Source organism: Canis lupus, chromosome 2, assembly GCF_011100685.1.
Source record: "Canis lupus familiaris isolate Mischka breed German Shepherd chromosome 2, alternate assembly UU_Cfam_GSD_1.0, whole genome shotgun sequence".
Classification (NCBI taxonomy): Eukaryota; Metazoa; Chordata; class Mammalia; order Carnivora; family Canidae; genus Canis; species Canis lupus.
In genome coordinates this window covers 73,112,076-73,134,758 of record NC_049223.1, presented here as the reverse complement: position 1 = coordinate 73,134,758, position 22,683 = coordinate 73,112,076, and the positions used below count along the sequence as shown (strand labels likewise).

Here is a 22,683-nt window from a genome sequence, read left to right as displayed (position 1 = left end):
TGGGTGTGTCATGGAAGTGGGTTCACAGCTGCAGTTCTACCCCTTTCAAGACAGTGGCTTTGTGCACAGTGTTGGGGAAGTGTCCCCATGTGCTTGTGGTTCTGTGCATATGTATGCACAGGGATCTGCTGGTGGCACACTTGCACATGAGGCTCTTTTATATCAGCTGAGGCTGAGCTGGAGCCTGCCTTCCCTCCACTGGATCTGCTTAGCCCATCTGGGGAGAAGAGGAAACTAGAGGACAAAGACCCAGCAGCCAGGCCCGCCAGCTGGGGCTCAAGTTACAGAGGGGGCAGGTCGGCACCGCCCCCTCCCAGGCCCAGCTGGGCTGCCCGGCTGAGAGAGCCTCACAGAGCAGCCTGTGTGGGAGCGGGCGCTTTATTTGGAGCTGGGGCTGGGTCCTGGGTCAGGCGGTGGGGCCCGGCTCGCCCGAAGCAGCAGCGCTGCACTGGGCACCAGGCCTGCTGCCTGCAGTGTGGCCGTGTCGTCGTGGTAGACCGTGGGTGGGAATGTACTGAAGATCTCGAAGGTGGTGGCATCCACAGCCCTGGAGACCCAGCAGAATGGATCAGGCTGGGTCCTGGGGCCAGAGAACCCCCTATAGCTGCCAGCCCCACCTCTTGCCCACCTGGCCTGTGCAAGCAGGGTGCGCACATCACCAACAGTGTCCTCAGGCCGCATCATCAGCAGGAAGGCCTGCTCACCATTCTCAGACTTGATGCGCAGCATGGAGAGCAGGCGTGCTGGTGACTCTGGGGACTCCTGGTTCCTGTGGGCCTAGAGGCCATCAGTGCCCCCTGGTGGCCCAACCCCAAGGTCCTCACCTCTTCACTAGTCAGTCCCTCACCTCTCGCGCTCAGCAGCCAAGGCTGGTGTCTCTACCACGATTTCCTGGATCCGAGCAGGCAGTGGGCAGCAGTTCTGGAAGGCATCGATAAAAGGGAACAGAGCCCTGGGCCTTGCCAGAGTCACACCCTTCCCCCAACCCTTCTCCCTGACCAGGGATGGATGAGACCAGTGAGCCAGAGGGGGATGAAATGGAAGGGAAGCTTTGGGAGGCAGCCTCAATGTTCCCTTAAGAAGCCTTGAGGTCCCTCAGGGGAGGAGGGGAGACAGAACCCTGCACAATGACTGGGCTGGAGGCCTAACCTAGCATGGGTCAGGGAAGGCTTCTCAGGGGAAATGACACCTGAGCTGTGACTAAGGACAAGTCCAGAGAAATGGAATGGGGCAGGGAAAGAATCCCTGGTCAGGGAAAACTTCTCTGTGGGATGATACATCTGAGAAAGTATTAGCAGTTCATGTGGCTGAAGCTGACAGGTGGACTGGAAGAGAAAAGGTTGGATATGGGAAGAGGACCAACACGGGATGGTGGGCCTCGAATGCCAGGATAAGAGCTTGGCCTTACCCAAGAACCACTGGAGGGTTTCAACTGGGAAGGCCCAGATGCGGTTTAGGTTTAACAGAAGCACAGAGACTGCTGGGGGAGGACAGCTGGCAAGGCAGGAGTGGAGGTGGCAGGCTAGTGAGAGGCCGCTGCAAGTGTCTGAGAGCCACTCCGGAACCTAGTCCAGATAGTGGGCAGAAGGAATGGGGAGAAGGGACGGGTTCGGGAGAGGCGCTGGAGATGGACAGGTCAGGCAGGACTTGGCAATGTGGGGTGAAGGAGGCAGAGCGGTGGAAAACAGGTTGGGTCCCTTCTGCAGGTGGAGATGGGGGAGGAGCAGCAGGATGAGGGGTAGTGAGAAGGGCAGATGCAGGAAGGGGGATCCAGGACTGAACTGGATGTTCCGGTCTGGACCTCGACGAGGTCACCCAGGCCTTGGACTCAACTCCTGGCCTAGACTCTGACTTTTCCTCTCTTGCAGCCACACTGCTGCCAACTCAGCCCCTTGCTGGGTGCCACCTGAGCCTGCCCCAGATTGTTTTCAGGAGATAGTGGAACTGCTCTGAGAGCCTCCTTTCTCCATCTAGGCCCTCCTCAGCAGCCCCTGAGCCTGAGTCTCCAGATTAGCCACTGCTCTGGTAGGTTGGGTCAGGGAGCCCAAGAAGTCTGGGGGAGCTAGAGCTGGCCTTACCTGCAGGGTGTCCCGGATGGGTCCCCGGATGTCAACCACCTCACCTTGCCGGATCACAAACTTGGGGAGCCTGTTCAGGAACTTCTCAGCAGTCATCCTGGAGCCTGCAGGGAGTGCATTGGGAGCCTGGGCCTGGGGAGGGACTGCGAGGGATGGCTGATGGTGGAGGAAACCACCCAGAGCTGGTCCTGCCCAGTGCCCCCACCCCCCTGGCTCAGCCTCAGGGCCAGGTTCACCTGAGTGCTCCATCCTGTCCAGGGGCTTGTGCATCCTCTGTCGGCCCACCACACGGCCCTCACCTGGGAATGGGTCCAGCCCATTCTCTGGGTAAACCTGATTGCGCAGATCACTCACCTGGCAGGAAGGAAAGGCAACAGTGGGGGCCTAGACCTGTAGCCCCGGGCTCCACCCCACAGTTGCCCAGAGGCCTCCCCAGCCTCCCACCCCCCTGTCCCAGGAATAGGCTCAAGGGATAGTCTGATGCAATCCCCATTTTTCAGGTAAACTGAGGCCCCCAAGAGAGCGAGAGAGCTGCAGTTCATGCTACTGTCACCCACCTGGGCGCAGCTCCTACAGGCACTCCTCACTGTGCCAGCTGGAGCCGCTGTACCAACATCCTCCCCAGAGAGCCCCTCTCAGGACCCAGCCAGGAATCAAGGGGCCAGGGTGTGAGGAGAGGGCAAAGACTTATCTTGGCATGAACTGCCTCAAACACCCCCAATCATGACTCACATGGTTTTCAAGCCCAGGTGGTGGTGGTGCACACCCCCTCATGTCCCCTTGCTGTGGAATGACGCACCACACTCCGGGCTGCTGCTGGTGAGTTAACATCGTGACACCCTGCCACAGCACCCCATCTCACCCCCACCCACCCCTGCCAGGAGGGGGCCAGCTCACGCCAAGTCCTTTAATCCCAACATTTGCCCCCCACAGTGCCGCCTTCCACAAAAGCAGATGGCCTCAGGAGATTCTAGGCCAAGCCAGGCCACTTTTGCATAGAACCTCGGGAACCCCAGGCTGTCATGGTGTCCTGGATGCTGGGTGGGGCAGTGCCCCTGCAAGGCTGAAGACTGTGCCTCCAGGGTGCCAGCAGGGGGCACCCCCTGCCGCTTAGTCACAGGCCGCCGCCCTCACTAAGGAAGCGACTGAGGCCACCTGGAGCCTCCCTCCTACGCCCTTCTCAGCCTAGCTTCAGGCTCACCCTCTTCTGGGAAGTCAACAGACCAGGGTTCCCTTGGGGGGTGGGGGTAGTGGCTTCCCACTTCAAACTGGGTGATGTCCAAGGAAGCAGTTTATCCCCACCCCCTCCAAAATCCTCGCACTGGGTATTTTGAGGAGCAGCCCATCACCTTGAAGGGGACTCCATCAGGGTACAGCCGCTGGAGCTCTGAGGGGAAGAAGCCATCCAGTATGTCTCGGAGGCAGCGCTGTGGCAGGGATTGGAAGAGTGAGGCCCGGCTGGACCTGTGCAGTGCCTTCTGCTCTGCTTTCTGTCTGGATGGCAGGCTCTGGGCCTTGGGTCTACCCAATGAATCATATTCTGGACATTTCCAGGGTTCCAGGACTTGGGCAGGGGGGCCATGCTCTGCAAGTTGCACGTGGGCTTGGGTACCTATGAAGGGTTGGTGGAGCTGCACCCCCCCACCCCCCCATCTCCAGCTAATGGTGAGAGAGGGTGGGGCAAGGCCACCAGAGTGGCCTGTCTCCCCTCCCCACCACTCCTACCTGTGTGGAGAGGTCACGGAAGGGCCGGAAGGGCCCATCGAACATCATGAGGCCATTCCGATAGAGCTTCAGTGGGATGGGCTCAAGGACATGGAGCCGTGCTCCACCGGGCATTGGTATCACCTGGGTGTCACCGTCTACCACCAGCTCACTGAGATCCTTCAGGCTGGCCAGCAGCCTGTCAAAGTCCACCTCGGGGGGTGCCAATGAGTCCCCTGGCAAAGAGGATAAACACCCATGAGCCTTTCTTCATGGCAGCTGTGTGCTCCAGCAGCTCTGACCGCCATGGCCCCTGGCACGCTAAGCAGCGGCCTCTGCATCTCTGTAAGTGGCCGCCCGGTGGGGGTGGGGGACAGTTACTGCTACATAATAGCTCTCTTTTACGGAATACTCACCTTGTGCTGGGGGCTTAGTAACTATTGTGCCACTCTCTTCATACCAACTCCTATGCTGTAGGGGCTGTCATCACCCCCATTCTTCAGATGAACCACAGATTAGAGGAGGTTAAAGGCTGCCTAGGGATGCACAGAGGAAGGAGCAGGAGCAGGATTTGATCCCAGCTCTGCCTGTGTCAGCAGCTGAAAAAGCACAGCCCAGAGCTCCCACCTCTGGATTATCTGCCTGGATTCAAATCCTAGCTCTTTGGCTTCCACCTTTGTGACCTTGGTCAAATCATGTAATGCTCTGCACTGCAGCCTCCTCTCCTACAAGGGTCTGGGAAGGTGGACCACGAGAGGGCCAGCTCGGAGCAAGCACCCTGTCCTGTGGGTTACTGTTGCCAACTCTACCTTGCACAGATGGACCTTGGGCCAACCCAGAGGCTATGACGCAGGAGTCATTTATCTCCATTTTACACATGAGGAAACAGGTCCTCAGAGATGAAAAATGACTTGCCCCAGGTCACTTGGCAAATTAGAGGAGGGGCTGACTCTAGAGAATGCTTTTTCCACCCATCTGCACCATCCGGAGGGGGAGGTTGGGGTAGGCACACAAGGTTGTTGGGGTGGATGTCAGGACAGCTGCTGGACAGATCTGCGGCAGACCTCGGCTTGTGCAACTATTTCTGGGTCACACACCCCTTTGAGAAGCTAACATGCTTTGGCCTCCTCTTCTGAAAAGTATTGCACACACAGGTGTGCCTAAGCTTCAGGGGGTGGTGGGGACAGCCACAACAGATGCTAGAACAGAACAGCTGGAGAGCAGGTGGATGCTGGAGGGGTACAGGCTGGGGGCCCTTGGTCAGTCCTGGAAGGGATCTGGCTCCCAAGTAAGTCGTCCACCAGGGTGTAACCCTACAAAACCTCCTGTTTTCACCAGGACAGCCAGGCTGCAGCAGGATGTGGGTCAGGACTCTGGAGGCCCAATTCCTTTCCTCAGAGTGGTGCACCGGCTCTGGAGGTGTGGTGGCTGTGCTGAGGAAGTACGGATGTGGTGGCTTTGTTTCCTGTTGCCTTGTGGCTGCTCAAGGCCTCAGCTGGACTCCCCCATCCCCCTAGATCTGCTAGGTTGTAGGGACTGCACCTGCCCCCACCTCCTCGTGGGGTCCCCTGAAGTTCCTGAGATACCCAAGAAAAACTCACAGAACATCCCTGGGCATCCCTGGTATGAGTCGGTACAATATCAAGCCACTATTCTCCTTTAACAAAGAACTACATTCAGAACACACTGGTAAACCTAAAGATAACAACAGAAAAGCTCATCTCGTTGAACTCCTGCCCCTATCCCTATGTTCTTCCAGATAGGGAAAGAGGCCTAGAAAGGTCAGAGGGTTGGGCCCACGTAGCCCACACCAAGCAGAGCCAGGACCACTCAGATATGGTGACTGCCAATCCAGCTGCATCCTGGGGCCAAGGCTTTTTCAGGGAGTTGATGGACATGGGGTGGTGGGCAGTGGAGGGGGCAGGTGGCAGCCCAGGGGAGGATGCCAAGAAGCAGCTAGAAGGAAAAGAGTCTGCTGAGAAAGTCAGCCCCAGAGGCTCTCAGCTAGTGGGCCTAGGGCGTGGGGACGTCAAGGTGGGGTGCGGTGGGCACGTGTCGGGTGCAGCTGCCTGCAGCGAGCCAAGGGGTCCAGGAGATAGAGCCGCAGCTCTGGGCAAACCAGGCCTGAGACTAAGGAAGCCCAGCACTGCCACCACCTAGCAGGGAGTGCACAACAGAAGCCTGGCCTGTCGCCAGGTCACATGGGGTGAGCCAGGTCAGAGGTCTACTGAGGCATTTCCTCTCTGAGCTGCAGCTCTCCCTCCCTGGAGTGGGAGAGAATAGGAACCTTTATCCCACCCAACAAGATCCAGCGGGGGACTGACTGTAAGGACGACTCCGGGAGTGTCCACTTTGTGCCCAGCACCTAGAGGCAGGTATTACCACTCCCGTTTTAGAAATGAGGAAACCAGGCCTTATAAGGTGACGTGCTACTAGTTATGCAGCTTTTGGAGCCCAGGGGACTCTAAGACTCTAGTCTCCGTGACCATGGAGGCTGCCTGTCAGTGCTGGTTCTTTGGATATTGCTCCTGAGGTCCCTTTCTAAGGAGGGGTGTGGTGCAGAGAGATCATCTCTGAGGCCTCATCCAACTTTGAGCACCCATGATTTTATTAAAAAGGGGATTTAGGGGGATCCCTGGGTGGCTCAGCAGTTTAGCACTGCCTTTAGCCCAGGGCGTGATCCTGGAGTCCCCCCATCAGGCTCCCGGCATGGAGCCTGCTTCTCCCTCTGCCTGTGTCTCTGCCCCCCCCCCCCCCCCCCCCCGTCTCTCATGAACAAAATTAAAAAAATAATAATAATAAAGGGGGAGTTAGGGAGGCATGGAGATCAAGACAATGCTCCTTGGCCCAAAGCCCAAGACCCTGGGAACCCAGGTTCCTTGGCCTCCCCTCAACCTGTTCCCCCATTCCTCTCTGGAGCCATACTGCCAGGGCTACAGCTTCCAGGCTGTGTGGTCCTAGACAAGTGGACCAACCTCTCTGGGCTTTGGCTTCCTCTTCTATAAAATAAGGACAATAAAAGTCCCCACTTCATAGGTGGCTGTGAGGCTCAGAGGAGGTGCCTGGCAGGTGGTGGCTGCTGTCACCCACATCCCACCCTCTTGCTCACCACTGGCTCACCACCTCCTCTGAGACGCCTTGCCAGGAGCCCCTCCCTGCCCGGAGCCTAAGCCTCCTGAGCTCCTAGAGCCTTGGGCCCACTCCAGAGCTTGGCACTTATCACAGGCTGTTGTCCTTTGGTTTGTTCGTCTTTCCAACCACAGCGGGCACTCCATGAATGCAAGTAGAGCATCCTGGGCCTGGCCCAGAGTGGGTGCTCCGAAGCATGAACTGGATCCATCCCTCCATCCTACCAGCATGTCTGGAGTGGCCAAGCTCTGCTAGGCCCTGAGAATCATGGCTATGCCCACACCCAGCATCCTGCCCTCCTCAAGCTCATACTTGAGTGAAGGAGACAGGGTGACAGCAGTGACCATGGCAGGTGATAAGTAGGACCACTGCGGAGGCTGCAGAGCCCAGAGGAGGGCCAGACCCTGCCCTCCCAGCCGGTGAGTGGTAGGCCTGCTCTGGGCTAGGTTCCTCACACCTGCTGCTGTGAATACTAAGGTGCACCCTACAGCCGCTATGCCGGTCCCCACTACCTCACCAAAGGCTGAACAGGAAACAGACCTGCTATCTCCACACCCCTGCAGGCGTGGCCCTGCTCTAGGGATCTGCATTCCCTCTGCTTCTCAGGGGAAAGAGAACAGGCCCTAAGAGTCTCACCACTGCCAGGGTCACGACTAATTCTCAGGCCCCTGTGGTTGAGCATCATGCCACCCATCCCCACCTCATCCTGTGCAGATGACTGTCCCAGGGCACCTGATGGTCCAGGCCTGGGCACCCAGGCACTCCCACCAAGCCTTGGCCCACAGCCGAGCACTGTGTCCCATGCTGGGCACTCTGCGGCCTGACGGGGGCTAAGCAGCCAGGGCTCACGGGCCTCGTTCATCCACCACCAGCAGCCTGCGAGAACCTCCACGTGCACTACAGCATTCGGTGCCCCCAGTGGCCTGGGCATCAGCAGGCTGTCTCCTCATTTCACAGATGAGGACACGGACTCTGAGAGGTGAAGCATTCACCACACAGGCCGCTGGCTCCTCAGCCGGAGCTGTCCACGCAGTCACTCCAGTGCAGAGCCCCTTCCCACAGGCCGGGTGGTGCACAGGCAGCGCTGGGCTGCAGGTACTCCCAGCGGATTCTCCATGGGATTGGGTTTCAGCTAAGCTTCAAAAGAGAGGATAAAAGGGGGCAAGGCACTTGGGGGGACAAAGTAAAGGTTCGAGGGGTTACTGGGGGTGGGGAGGACTCTAGCCTGCCTGGGGTCTAGACTGGGGACACATGGGAGCCCCAGGGACAAGATCTGGAGTCAATATGGCTTCCTGAGCAGAGGAGGGAAGAGGCTCCCACCCAGATGCTGGAGACTGGGGCTTGGGGGAGGGGTGCTAGGGGGTAGGCAGAGGCTGGCAGAGGGAGGAGAGAGGTAGAGGAAGGGCAAGAACTTGGTGAGGCGGGGCATGAAGAGCTGCAGAGGGGACAGGGATGAGGAGGAGGAAGCGTTCATAAGAGACATGGAAAGGGGAGGAAGAGCTCAGAGAAGATGGGAGATTAGTGGGAGGGAGGGGATAGGGATGGGGGATGGGAGCTCAGAGAACAAGGAAGAAGGAGCAAGGAGTTCAGAGGGAACAGGGATGAGGGGGAGGGAGCTCAGAGGGGATGGGGAGGAGGAGGAAGAGTTTGCAGGAAATAGGGAAGGGGAAGAGGAGCTCAGAGGAGATGGAGATGAGTGACAGTGGGGAGCTCCGAGGGGATAGTGAAGAGGCAGCAAGGAGCTCTCAGCCCTGAGGCTCAGCACCTGACAATGGCTTGTGACTGAGCAGGACTGTCCCTTTCAAGTCTCCGCATGCCCTGAAGCACCAGGTATTCTATTTAATGCTCAATTTACTGGTGGGGAGAGCAGGGAGTGGTGAATGATCCAGCCTGGGGCCAGGTCCTTGCAAGGCTTCCCCTGTGCTGGGTCCCCTTCACAGGCCAGTGGACCCTCCTCCCCAAAGCAAGACTCCTGGCACTAGACTGGTTAGCACCATACAGATGCCCTGGCCCACCCTCCCCTGCTGCCTGAGGCCTGTGGGAAGTGGTATCTAACAGAGGGAGAGACAGAGAAATGAGCCTGAGTATCAGGGCCAGCAAGGGGCCCCCTCTGTGCACCTGAGGGCCCCTAGGGCAGAGGCAGCCTGGTGCCTGGGGACAAAGCAGTGGGGGAAGAGAAGCCTAGAGAGTTTGGGGGTGGGAGTGGGAGGAGGAAAAGCTGCTGGAAATGAAAAACATGTTGTTCATCTGGCAGAAGGGCTAAATTGGGGCATCTGGGTGGCTCAGTGTTTGAGGGCTGCCTTCAGCTCAGGTTGTGATCCCAGGGTCCTGGGATCAAGTCCCGCATCAGGCTCCCCACCCAGAGCCTGCTTCTCCCTCTGCCTGTGTCTCTGCCTCTTTCTCTGTGTCTCTCTCATGAATAAATAAAATCTTTTTTTTTTTTTTTTTTTAAAAAAAGCTAAATTGAGGCCCCTCCTTGTTTAAGAACCAGAGAGCAAAAGGAGGAGGATGCACAGAGGGAGCATATAGCTGGGGGTTTTCACAAGTGCTTTAGCTTTGAAGCACTTCAGAGCCAGCTTATTCTGAGCACAAACAACACAGACCTGAGAGGGCTGCTCTGTTTCTGGCAGGGACTGGGTAGGACAGGAGTCCACAGAGCCAGGTCCAGAACCAGCTATCTGGTCTGACCCCCAAAGGCTCTGGAAGGCCCTCCACTAGCCAGGAGGAAGGCTGCCCTTCAGCTGGCAGGGGCATGTGGAGGACCAGGGTGCGGTGTTGGCAGGCCTCTGGCCCTAGACCCCAGGAACGTTCTTAGGGCATCTGGCAGTCACCTTTCAGAGCTCTACCTCTCACCCAGGAGGGGCTGTCCCAGGCGTCCGTTTCCTCCTGTCTGCTCCCTAATGCACAATCACCAAGGCCACAGATTCCACCGCCTATATCTGCCCTGCCCCTCCTCGCCGTGCCTGCCGGGATCACCCTTCCACCAGACACCAGCTCATCCCCTACCTGGATGACTGTAACCACCTCCTAAATGGGCTCTCGGCCTCAGGTCTTGCCCCCTTCACTCAACGGTCTCCAGACTTCTTAGGGGCCTTGGTTTCCCATCTATAAAATGGAACAACCCCTGGCCCATGTTAAGGCTATTTATGAAAATGCTTTGAAAGCTGCAAGTGTTGTACAAATGGGAAGTGATGTTCTCAGAACAAGCAGTGAGGGAGCTGTCACCTGAGACTTCAGAGGATCTGCTCAAAGCTCAGACCTGAATGGGAGAGAGGACTCTTCATGTTTTGAAATTTATGGAATCAAGACCGTGTTATCATTCTCCAACTACTCCCCTCAGGAACCATGCTCATGCCGGCTCCCAGGAGGCTGCCACTGCCACCTGACTATGGAAAACAAGAAAAGCCCTATTTGTTGGTAGGCCTTGCACAATGACGGGCAAGGTTGGTGCTAGGTGCTCTGCATCCACCCCACTGACTCCTTCCAACTCCGCAGGGAAGAGCACACCCTCACTGATGGGGAACTGGGAGCTCAGAGAGCAGAAGCCACGTGCCCAAGTCACACCTGGAACAGGTGGTGGAATGGAGATGAGAATCCAGGTGTGACTGGCTCCAGAGCCTGGAAAAGCACCTTCTGGGCAATCACCTTCGTTCTTTGAAGAGAATGGGCTGGGCTTTCAGAAATGGCCAGTTCTATGGCCCCATGTCTGGGGGGGTGCATTCCTCTGGACATGAGCATCAAGTTAAGAGTAAAGAATGGTGGCGTCCTAGAGAACCGGGGTGATTTCAACGGCCCGGCTACAAGCAAGGCTGAAAAAGGAACGCGAAGAGGGGATGAGCCCGGCACCGCGGGCAGCTTCCAAAGCAGAGGACTCAGTTTTTAACAACTTTGGGGCAGACGACACCATGTAAACTCTGGAGCCTGAGACAAATGAGGTCTTCTTCCATCTGTCTCTGGGTCTCTGGAGCCCTTGAAAGAGGAGCAGGCAGAGGGCCCGAGGCAGCTTCGGTGGTCAGTGACGGAGCCTGAGGCCTTTCCTCCCTGCTCCGGGGTCAGGGGCGAATGAGATGGGCTCTGCACAGCTGCTGGCCCAAAGGAGGGTGCTGGGGAGCTCCTTTCGTAGGAGGGGTCGGGGGCGGACCCCCTACTCTACCTGGTTTCCACAACTTCTTGGCTGTCATCCAGTCCCTCTTGCCATCCTCTGAGTCTGACTGGTCCTCGGAGTCCTCGTCGTCCGCGGGCTCGCCCACCCACTGCAGCCCGTAGTCCCCGAGGAACCGCTGCACGGAGAGAAGGGCCAGGTATGGGGGGCGGGGGGCGGGCAGCCAGTCCCCAGCCTCAGGCTCCGCTTGTCAGCTCGCAGAGCCAGCTGGGCACAGGGACTGGCGCTGGGGTCTTGGCTGCTTCCCGCCCGACCCTGGGAAGCCTATTGGCCCCCTGGAGCCACAGGCTCTTTCCTGCCCCATAAGCTTGGGAGGACTCAGTTAAGGGAATTCACGTGGAGGGCTTAAAGCAGGGTGTCCGGCACCGTGGGACCCACCGCAGGCGGCCCTGATGGCAGCGGGGACCCCGTGGGTGGCCTGAGTGGAGGAGGGGCAGGGACGGGGCAGGGCCTCCCATCCCCTCTGCCGCAGGGAGACTTCTGACTCGGCTACACTTCCTGGGGCTGCTTCTGCAGCTCCTGCTCTCCTAACCCCCTCAGCAGCCCTAGTGGCCTCCCGGGGCCAACCCTTCAACACGGACCGCCCCGCCCTTTCGTGCGTGCTCCCGGCGTCCACGCTTGCGGTCTCCCAGGCCTCTCAGGATGGACTCCTTCCCCTGGGCACGGCTGCGCGGCCCCGGCCCCGGCCCCAGCCCTCCAGCGTCGCCGCCCCGACAACTGCAACTGCGCTTCCACCCGCCTCGCCGTCCACACCTCTGGGACCTCTCCACGGTCTCCCATCCTCGAGGACAGAATCCAGCCCCGCACCACGGACGGACGAGCCCCCGATGGTCCTCGCGCCTCGCCCTCTCCCTCTGGCCCGCCAGGCCCGAGCCCACCAAAGTCTGCGCAGCAGGACGCGGAGCAGGACGCGCAGCAGGACGCGGAGCAGGACGCGGAGCAGGACGCGGGGCAGGACGCGGGGCCCGGCATCTACTCTGCGGCCTTGACGCTCATGCCCGGCCCCCTCCTCGGCCTCCAGATCTGCCCGATGCCACCCCGCCGAGCGGTTCAGGCTCCGGCTCGTCTCTATCATGTCACCCCTCTAAATACCTAAATATTTTGTCGAAATCTCTGTACCCTCTGAGAGGGAACAGCACGGGCCAAGGTCCTGAGGTGGGAAGAGCTCGACGTGGTCAAGCAGAGGCAGGCCCGGGCTGAGAGGCGAGGCCCCCAGCGGGACCCAGGGGCTGGCTGGTCGGGCGCCGGACCCCTCCCCCGCTCTCCAGACTCTGGGTTAGTGCTGAGGAGGGAAACGCGGGGTGTACGGGAGGGGGACCCAGACCGGTGCGCCCGGGCCAGGTCCTGCGGGGCGACAGCTGTGGGGCGCCGGGTCTCTCACCTCCATCTCCCCGACCTGCCGCTGGAGCCGCGAGCACATGGTCTCCAGCTCCTGCTGCTGCTGCGCCTTCACCTTGCCTGCAGGGGAGGATCGGGAGGGGTCTGCGGCCGGCAGGGAGGCCGCTGGACCACCTCTGGCCTTGCCCAACCTTCTACCCCGAGAAGGGCATTTGGAGCAGCTGCCCCTTGAGAACTCGAGGGCTCCCCTGAAGACTGCCTGCTTGGCCTCTCCCCCTGACCTTGAGAGGAGAGCCCCCCAACCTCACCCCCCCCCAAAGGCTCCTGAGAGGGCGGTGTTCCTTCACACTTCTGACAGTGTGCCCTGTGCTCAGGGCTGGGCTATGTGTGCACCCAGGGGACTCAGTCCCACAGAGGAGGGCGCTGTCCTGGGTGTGCCATTGCCTGTGTCTGGGCTCAGCTGTCCAGGCCCCGCTACAGGACTCAGCTTGATGGTCCTGGAGCCCTGATGCCCAGGAGCCACCAGCCCACGGGAGGTGCCCCAGGAGGGCTGACCAGCCCACCAAGTGCGCCTCTTACCCTCGTGCTCCTGGAAGGTCTGCACCATTTCCTCCAGGGCCCGTATCTTCCGATCCTGCAGCAGCAAGACAAGGAGGGGCAGGCAGATTTGGGGGTTCCCAGAGTGCAAGGGAACTTTGCTGGGGACTTCTCCCTTCAGCTGGGAAGATCCAAACTTCTTGCCTCTGTGGGGCACTGGGGAGTTTAAAGACCCTGCCCCTGCCACTCTTTGGCACAGCCACTGCTCCTATACCTCAGATATCCTTGTGGTTCCACTGTGGTGAGGAAAGGTGTGGAGCACCCCAAGTGCTCCAGAGCTCAGCAGCACTGCTGCCATCTAGTCCAAGGCTACTTACTGGCCTTGTTCGGCTGTAGAGAAGACCCTTAACCTCTCTGCTCAGGTCACAGGGATCCAGATCAGCCTCAGGCCATACCTGGTCCTTGAACTGGGACGTTCAGTGGGAGAGATGGTTCTAGAACCCACCTACCCTAGCTTATTGCGGGAGTAAGCTCACTGGCCTCCCCAGCCTGGGCCCTTCCACCCCTCAGACCAGACCCTGGCCCTCTCCCCACCAGGGTCCCACCTTGGACAGAAGCTCATCAGCCTGAGACTTCACTTGCCGCTCCAGGTCCCGCATCTTCCTGGTCAAGGTGGCCACCAGCTCCGAGTCATGGAATACAGGGACTGCCAAACGGACAAAGTCCTAGAGCCCAGGCCTACAGCAGAGGCTGAGGCGTGGGGGGCCAGTGGACGGGGACAGGGATCTCCAGAAGCAGAAATAAGAGGAGTACTTGTAGCTGCCACTTAGATAATAGGGACTATCCTACATACTCTGCTCATGTCAGCTCATGCTGTCCCCACAATGCGCCTCAGTTTACAGGAACACAGAGGATAGGGGAAGCGAGTCAGCACCGAGGACAAACAAGCACCCAGATCTGCATGTGGGCCCTCCAAGTGGTGCACGGCCTGGACTCCTCGAGAAGTCAGTGTCATTTTTTAAAAAGGCAAAGTCACTGTTCTACGGAGGTGTAACAAACACAGTGCGTGACCCTGATTAGAACCTAGATCAGGAAAAACAAGAGCTGTGAGATCATTTTGGAGCATAGGAAATTGGAGCGCAGAAGAGGCTTGAGCGTATCACCGCATCATCCACATTCTTAGGTGGTGTCACTGCTCCGTGGTCATGTGCTTCCTTATTCTTGGGACAGGCACACTGAAGTGCTTACGGGTGAAACGTCATGATACCTGTAATCGACTTCCAAATGGTTCATCAACAAAATACATTTACATTCATAGATATGTGTATACGGACAGAGAGAAAGCAAATTTGTGGCAAAATGTCACTCATTGTTGCGTCTAGATGGCAGACATAGAGGTGTTCACCTTACTATTATTTTAATTTCTTTATAGGCTGGAAATTCTTCAACATAAGAAGTTTGGGAAAAGAAACCGAGAGACACACAGGGAGGAACAGGTCCTCCTTTCCCTGCACATGGGCCTGTGTGTGAAGCAGGAACTGCATTTTTCACCATGCAGCCATATGGGCTGACATGCCAAGGATGGCTCAGTGGAAAGATGGAGAAACCTGAAAATTTTTTATAGATTTTATTTATTTGGGGCAGCCCGGGTGGCTCAATGGTTTAGCGCTGGCTTCGGCCCAAGGTGTGATCCTGGGGACCCAGGATCGAGTCCCGTGTCAGGCTCCCTGCATGGAGCCTGCTTCTGCCTGTGTCTGTGCCATTCTCTCTCTCTGTGTCTCTCATGAATAAATAAATAAAATATTTTTTAAAAAAAGATTTTATTTATTTGAGAGAGAAAATGCACACTTGAGTTGGGGGCAGGGGTGGGCAGAGGGAGGAGAAGCAGACTCCCCGCTGAGCCCGATGGAGCTGAAGGCAGACATTTAACCCACTGAGCCACCCAGGTGCCCCAAAACCTGGACTTTCGATGATGTCTTTGAGTCGATGGATTAACAATCCTGGAGCTGCCTCCTGGACTTCATGATATGCCAGACAACAAGTCCTCCTCAATGTTCATGCTAACTGATTAAGGGTTTTCTCTGACTTGTAGTCAAAGCTTTGTAACAGACAGACAGACATCTGGGCTGGTCAGTGCATAGAGCATGGATGAGCTCACTGAGGCAGAGGGGAGGGGGGAGAGCTGGGGAGAGAGAGAGGGAAGGAAAGAGAGAGGGAGAGGGGGGAGGAAGCATCACACTGAAAAGCTGGGAGGAAAAGAAGGAGCTAGCAAAGAGAGGAAAGAGCCTCAGAGGCAGGAAGAAATCTGAGAGAGCAGTGTCATGGTGGCCAAGGGCCCAGAGTGATCTGAGAAGGAGGGAACGGTGACCCATGTGGAATGCTGCTGTGCACAGAAGTGAGACAGGACAGGCAAGTCCTTGTTTGTGACCTCGGTGGGGACAGACATTGGCTGAGAGTGGGGTGAGGAGCAGATGTCAGGGGAGAGGCTGAGAGTCCTGGGATGGCTCCTTAAGGGGAGGAGCTGGTTACTGGGGTTACTAAGGAAAGTGTCCCCAGCTGGGCTGACTCTGTGCCTGAATGGCTGTGGGGCCAGGCTCTTCTGTCTCCTTTCCCCACTTCAAATCCCTGTCCTATAACACGGAGGAGTGTTCAGTGGAGGACTGCCTCCCACCTCACACTCACAGACCTTGTAGGAAATGGGAGGCAGAGACATAGAATGTTGCCTACCCAAGATATCACAGCTAGCGGAACATTCTAATCTCATTCCCAGCTCCTCCAGGCTTGCAGCAGACTCTGACCCTACCTGCCCACGTCTCCCCCATGTCTGGACCCGTTCCACCCTCTCTCCTCTGGGAAGCTGCCCCGTGAGCTCCATCTGGGGACCTCTGAGATGAGTATCACCACAGCTCTTTGGGGAGGGTGCAGGCCAGGCAAGGAGGGCTGTCTGGGGACCGTGGGCTCACTCACAGCAGGCCACAGTAGGTCTGTGCCTCTCTGGGCTTCCTTCGGCTGCCCCCTCTCTGAGACCTTCTCCGGCTGCTAGGGACCCAGACCCTTTTAGGCCTCTGTTCTCACCTTGCCTACTCACAGGGGCACCTACGCCGCCATAGCATGAAGGGATGGAGATCCTTTCTTCTGAGCCATGTCCATTATTCAGCACGTCCACCTCGTCTTCTGCAGACAGGGATGCCCAGGTCACTGCTCTGGGGCTGAGGCCCAGAGGAAGCTGGGACCCTGGGCTCTGGCCTGGATAAAGCAGCCTGGATGCTGTACTCCCAAGTGTATGTGAATAGAACATGTGGGATGTCAGGGAGCAAGGATCCAACCAGAACAGGCTTCTTGTAATTCTGACAGCCTGGCTCCCGGGAGGACTTGAGTAGCCAATGCCAGCCACACGGTGGCAGCAAGAATGGGGTTGGGATGCCAAAGTCTGAGCCTGCAGGAGGCAGGGCAGAGAAATGAGGATGGGGCTTCTGGGAGAAAAGGTGGTAATGGGCTGGAGAAGGCTGGGGTCTGACCCCTATGGCTTCTCGGCACCCACTGGCCCGCCCCACAGTAAGTGGAGGGGTTCAAATGCTAGCAATGACATCTCTTCTAAGGGGGTGCGCCTCCTAATCAGAAAGCTGCCAGGAAGCCCTGTCCTCGGGGAGGGATGAGGGAGCTGCAGGTGGGCCAGCTGCTCTGGTTGACAGGGGTGATCATCCTGTTCCTTCTCTCCATCTGCACCCCAGGGAGACCAGCAGGTGGGAAGTGAGGGGGACACGAGGGCAGAGCCCACACTTACCATCTCCGTAGAGTTTTATCCCTCGCCTCCTAGGAACCCAGGCAGGAAGGAAAAGACAGATAGACAAGTTAGGACCCTCTGGAATGTCCCAGGGGGTCAGTCTAGGTGCCCAGCCAAGCCTAAAGGAGATGGAGGCTGGGCCTCTGCCTCCCGAGGCTATCTCCTTCCCAAATCGCATCCTCGGCACTGGGCAAGCCAAGGGACAGGCTTTGAGGTGTCCCCTCCTCCCAGCAGAGAAGGGCGGGGAAGGGCTGAAGGGCAGAGGTTTGGGTGGAAGACACAGAGCTCCCAAGCCCAGAAGCCCAGCCCCAGCTGTGTTTTAAAATGACTGTGCAAACCCCAGGTGGGTCCCTTGACTGCTCTAGATCTCCCCGGCCTTCAAATGACTCAAAGTGGTGTTCAGAAGAGCAAGAAGAGAGGTTAAAAAAAAAAATGCTTCAAAAGGATGAAGTGCTAGACAGATGTAAAGCGTTCTCTTCCTGAGGGCCAGCACGTGGCTGGCCCAGGGGAGCCCTACAATCGGTGTTTGCCAATGAACACGAGAACGATGAATAACCGGGTGCCGCGCCGCTCCCACCCAGCCCACACCCTGCTAGACGGCACAACCCAGTGTTTGCTCAGACGCCGCAGAGCCTCTCTGAAGAAGTTAGAAGAGAAAGATACGGTGGTCAGGGAAGGCTATGTGACTCCTCACCTTTTCCCGGAGACACTAGGAGCCCTTCTCCTAGTCCACTGGGCTGAGAGGAGGCAGGGGCATGAACATAAATACCCCCTGAGGCTGGTTCCTTACCCTGGATTCACAGGCTCTGACTGCAGGGGGACTCTTCGGGTCTTGCCAAGGGAGGCCAAAGGTGAGCTCATAGCTCTACTTCTAGATTCTAGCTGTCAGGAACTCCCTGAGAAGATGGAAGGAAGTCAGTCCCAGGGGACAGAGGGAGCCCGGGGCTTCAGGATCAGGGAAACTTCCTCTTCCCTCATTTCTTTTCCCAGGAGGGAGCACTGTCCAGGGAGCAGCACCCCTCACTTCTTCCCACCGCCCCTGCAGAGGTTTCTGGAGGCAGGTTGGCCTCACGATCCGTGTACTTGACGTCTGCTGGATCCTCTGGATATCTTGCTTTCTGCTCTGGCCCTGGGGGCCCCTGGACTGGCTGGGAAAGGGGGATGGGGTACAGAGATGGGTCAGAAGCCTGGGACTTTCCCAACTTACAGCCGGGTCACCAGATTACCCAGAAGGCCTGGGGCTTTTAGCCATCCTTCAAGGAGCTGTGGACACAAAGCTCAAGTGTCCTGTTCCCTCCTACAGGAACTCAGCTGTCATTCTGACTCTCGGAGCCACAGAGGAGCAACCCAAGGGCAGGATTCGACCAAGGCACAGTCTGTGTGGTAGGGAGATCAAGAGCCAGGCTCTGCCGTCCACCAGGTAACCCGTGCCTTGGTCTCCTTTGATATGGTGACAGTACCAGCCAGGTAGGGTTAACAAGAGGATTCAGAGATAACACACATAAGGCACGGAGCCCAGTGCCACACTGAGGGGAGGCACGGAAAAATGTAAACTGTGGGGGCGCCTGGCTGGCTCAGGCTGGTGGAGCCTGCAACTCTGGATCTCAGGGCTGTGAGTTTGAGCCGCATGTTGGGTGTAGAGATTAGTTAAAAATAAAAAAAATTTGGGCAGCCCTGGTGGCTCAGCAGTTTAGTGCCGCCTTCAGCCCAGGGCGTGATCCTGGAGACCCTGGATCGAGTACCACGTCAGGCTCCCTGCATGGAGCCTGCTTCTCCCTCTGCCTGTCTCTGCCTCTCTCTCTCTGTGTCTCTCATGAATGAATAAATAAAATATTTTTTAAAAAATAAAAATAAATTTTAAAATTTTAAATAAAATAAAATCTTTTAAAAAAGTTTTTAATGTTATGGCTTTTGTTGCTATACACTGAGGACATTCAAACATGTTCATTCCCTTCCTTTCCTCTTCCTTCTGGAAAGATGAATGCACATCAGTGATGGAATTAAAGGCCAACACTAGGGCAGCCCGGGTGGCTCAGTTGTTTAGCACTGCCTTCAGCCCAGGGTGTGATCCTGGAGACCTGGGATCGAGTCCCACGTTGGGCTCCCTGCATGGAGCCTGCTTCTCCCTCTGCCTGTGTCTCTGCCTCTCTCTCTCTCTCTCTCTCATGAATAAATAAATAAAATCTTTAAAAATAAATAAATAAAGGCCAACACTATTCAGTGAATTAGTACATTATGTGGCTAAATATCTACAAATCCTAGAACCAGAGGACCCCCATCAGGGCCTGAATCAAGCCTTTTTAGGACAAATCCAAGGCAGTTTCACTTTGAAAATGTATGGCACTGGTTTCCACCCCGCCCCTGAAGCTGCCCGGCATGGAGGCTGGAGGCAGCTTCTCAGTCTTCATTCCGGAGTTTGGGTCTCATACCCCACCAGGTCTAGTGTTGCCTCATCCCTACCATCAGCCTTCCCAATCTGCCCCTAGCCTCCCCCTAGTCCCTGCTGTCTTGTCCAGGCATCCTAATGGTTTGTGTGGCACCAAGTGCAATAGTCCCTCATGGTTCCCTGCTCCAGCATCTGGCCAGAGGGATCTTCATAAACATAAAGCTAACACGTTGGGGTGCCCGGGTGGCTCAGTGGTTGAGCATCTGCCTTTGGCTCAGGTTGTGATCTCGGGGTCCTGGGATCAATGCCCACATCGGACTCCCCACAGGGAGACTGCTTCTCCCTCTGCTTGTCTCTGCCTCTCTCTCTCTCTCTCTCTGTGTCTCGCATGAACCTCCCAATGGCTCCTCCTCACCCAGAGAAAAGAAATTCAAAATTCCTTAACATAGATGATCAGGTCCCTGCCGATGCCTCCTAACCTCACTCCCCCATCTCCCCCTCTTACACTCAAGCCAGCCTGGCCTCAAAAGCACTGGCCTTGGCACATGTGGCTCCCCCAGCCTAGAACCCCTTCTTGGAATAGCATCCCTACTCCTATCTTCACCCTTCCCTTGGTTGGGCTAACTCCTCTTTTTTTTGTTTTTGTCTGTTCTTTAGTTTTAAGTTTTTTTTTTTTTTAAGATTTATTTATTTATTTATTTATTTATTTATTTATTTATTTATTTATTTATTTATGATAGACACACAGGGCGGGGGGGCAGAGACATAGACAGAGGGAGAAGCAGGCTCCATGCCGGGAGCCCGATGCGGGACTCGATCCCGGGACTCCAGGATCGTGCCCTAGGCCAAAGGCAGGCGCCAAACCACGGAGCCACCCAGGGACCCCCCCAGCCACCCAGGGATCCCCCAGTTTTAAGTTTTTATTTGAAAGTTATTATAGATTTGCAGGAAATTAGGAAAATAGTACAGAGGGGATTTGTCTGCCCTCACTCAGTTGCTCCCAACAGTGACACTCTATGTGTGTATCTATTTATGCTATCCTACCCATATGTACATCCCAGATAACCACCACTGCAGTCAAAATAAAGAACTACTCCATCAGCACAGAGTTCCCCTCACCATAAGGCTCTCCCTCATGCCAACCCTTTCTAGTCACCCATGCCATCCCCAACCCCTGGAAACCACTACTGTTTTCTTACTTCAAGAATGTTGTATAAGTGGAAACACACAGTATCAACCTTAAAAAAAAAAATCTTTATTGAGACCTAACTCAAGCACTTAGTTCTTTTAAAGTGTACGATTCAGTGGTTTTTAGTATATTCACAGAGTTGTGAAACCATCACCACAATCAATCTTTAGAACATTTCATCTGCTATCAGGTGATGTTCCTTTTGTGGCTAACACTGTCCTGTGTGAACTTCCACTGGGCTTGATTACCCCTCCCTTCTCCAAACTCTTATCACCATTAATGACCACTCAGAAGAAACTACTTTTAGGGGATCCCTGGGTGGCGCAGCGGTTTAGCGCCTGCCTTTGGCGCAGGGCGCAATCCTGGAGACCCGGGATCAAATCCCACATCGGGCTCCCGGTGCATGGAGCCTGCTTCTCCCTCTGCCTGTGTCTCTGCCTCTCTCTCTCTCGCTATCTCTCTCTCTCTGATGACTATCATAAATAAATAAATTAAAAAAAAAAAAAAGAAACTACTTTTAAAAAGGCGGACATTAACAAGTGTTGGTGAGGTGAGGAAATTGGAACCTTAGCTTGAATGGAAATGGCACAGCAGCTGTGGAAACCTCTCTGGAAGTTCCTCAAAAGGCTACCTTATGGCTCAGCAATTCTGCTCCTAGGTAGCTTCCCAAGAGAATGAAAACTTTTTTGTGTGTATATTTTTTTATTGGCGTTTGAATTGCTAACATATAGTATAACACCCAGTGCTCATCCCGTCAAGTGCCTCTCTCAGTGCCTGTCACCCAGTCACCCCATCCCCCCCCACCTGAGAACGAAAACTTATGTCCACACGAAAGCTCATCTACACGTTCACAACAACATTATTCATAATATCCAAAAATGGAAACAACCCAAAGGTCCATCAGCCAATGGATGGATAAAGAAGTCTGGTATATCCTTACAATGGAAGCCATGTCACCACATGAATGGATCTTGAAAACATTATGCTAAGGGACAGTCACAAAACACCACATATTGTTATAACCCCATTGATCTAAGATGTCCAGAATGGACAAATCTAGAGACAGAAAGTAGACCAGTGATTGCCTAAGACTGGGGGCTGTTGGGGGGGTGGGGCAAACAGAGGTAGTTGCTGAAGGGTACAGAGTTTCTCTTCAGATGCCAGAAAATGTCTATATTGATTGCAGTGATGTTTGTACAACTCCCATGAATATCCTAAAAACTTGAAACTTACATTTCAAAGGGGTAAAGTATACAGTATGGGAATTATATCTCAACAAAGCTATCACAGAAAAAAGGTCCCCAAACCCAACCCAACACCTTCCCTGAAAATAAGCTCCTCGCACTTTCCCCTACTTAATGGGACCCCATCAACCAACTACAAAATTTTCCTCTCCTTCCTTCTCTCTTAATCCCACCCATCTCCAAACGTTGCAGGTTAAACTCTGCAATGTCTCTCACACAGCTCTGCTCTCTGTGCCCACGGTGGCCCTCCTAGGGGCCCTCTCACTGCCCTTCCTTGGGGCTGTCACGATGGCAGCTGACTTCCCTGCTTTCCGGCTCACCTCCAGCCCATCCAACACACTGTCTCCGGATTAATTTTCCCCATGGATTATGAGACCCCTGAGGGTGACGACGGCATCTCCCTATCAGTTTGGGGACTCCGGAGCGAGGGCGGGACTATGTCTCCTCCTCCCTCAGACTGGGGGTGGGAGTGGATCTGAGGATAGAGCTACGTCTACCCCCCTCACTTGGGGGCTTCCAGGCTGTGACTTCCCCCTCAGGCTGGGCTGTCTCCCCTTCAGGCCGGGGCTGGGAGAGGACAGCTGTGCCCCATGCCCCACATCTCTGGGGCCCAAGTCGGGGCCCAAGTCAGGCCCCAGTGTTCTCCAGCGCCGACAAGGCCCGGCCGGCTGCACGCCTTCAGCCCTCAGTCTCCAGCTGGAAGTGCTCACGACGCGACTTGAGTCACGATCCAGCCCCTCCCAGGGAACCGCGTCGCCTCCTCCCGCCTCCTCGCGGAGCCACGGCAGGCGGGGGCCCGAAGCCGCTCCCAGGCCGCGGGAGCCTGCCGGGCGCGAGGCTCGCGGGTCCCGGGGCTCTCGGGGCGAGCACCCCCGCCTGCGTGGGGGATGCCGGGGCCGCAAAGTTTTGAGCCGGGACTCACCGCGCAGGGCCTGGGAGCCGTCCCGCGGCGCCGCCATCTTGTTGTCACGCGGTTTCCCAGGCGACCAGGGCCCGTGCGCTTCTCATTGGCTAGTTCGAGGGTCCCGGGCGGGTCCCACCGCCTGTGCTCGAATGCTATTGGCCCGCGGGTCTAAACTCTTAGCGGGACGCTGCAAATCCCAGAAGCCACCGCCCTGAGCGTGTTCGAAAT

The 22,683-nt window shown here is 56.3% G+C and overlaps 2 protein-coding genes across 8 annotated transcripts in view; both read right to left on the bottom strand.

Moving 5' to 3' along the window:
- Positions 1-359: 359 nt before the first annotated feature.
- On the bottom strand, positions 360-22,607 carry UBXN11 (UBX domain protein 11). Of its 7 annotated transcripts, none has more exons than XR_005355943.1 (16): positions 22,474-22,607; positions 17,523-17,628; positions 16,733-16,761; positions 16,024-16,215; positions 13,554-13,654; positions 12,991-13,045; positions 12,455-12,531; positions 11,065-11,191; positions 3,804-4,018; positions 3,428-3,505; positions 2,811-2,894; positions 2,315-2,432; positions 2,079-2,182; positions 848-921; positions 629-777; positions 360-547 (listed from the first exon to the last, which is right to left on the bottom strand). XR_005355943.1 is itself a non-coding variant. In XM_038531477.1 (16 exons), exons 2-16 carry the CDS (start codon positions 17,591-17,593, stop codon positions 379-381), a joined length of 1,635 nt encoding a protein of 544 aa, XP_038387405.1. In that variant the 5' UTR covers positions 17,594-17,628; positions 22,474-22,607; the 3' UTR covers positions 360-378. The 7 variants fall into 7 exon arrangements, 6 of the variants coding, with proteins under 6 accessions (XP_038387405.1, XP_038387407.1, XP_038387409.1 ...); XM_038531477.1 differs by having other exon boundaries at positions 629-769; XM_038531479.1 differs by having other exon boundaries at positions 629-769; positions 2,811-2,891.
- CRYBG2 (crystallin beta-gamma domain containing 2) overlaps positions 22,487-22,683 on the bottom strand; it is a 41,781-nt gene continuing 41,584 nt past the window's right edge. The window contains exon 21 of the mRNA XM_038531473.1: positions 22,487-22,683. Coding sequence (XP_038387401.1) covers positions 22,624-22,683 — 60 coding nt within the window. The 3' untranslated portion in view covers positions 22,487-22,623.

What these genes read in the sequence shown, in the direction of transcription:
- UBXN11 (XM_038531477.1), bottom strand. Translation starts at nt 17,593, where the DNA reads ATGAGCTCACCTTTGGCCTCCCTTGGCAAGACCCGAAGAGTCCCCCTG. An exon ending in GGCAGGTCGGGGAGATGGAG is followed by an intron (nt 11,192 to 12,454) that starts GTGAGAGACCCG and finishes CTCTCCGTGCAG; the next exon opens with CGGTTCCTCGGGGACTACGG. An exon ending in TTGGCTGCTGAGCGCGAGAG is followed by an intron (nt 770 to 847) that starts GTGAGGGACTGA and finishes CTAGGCCCACAG; the next exon opens with GAACCAGGAGTCCCCAGAGT.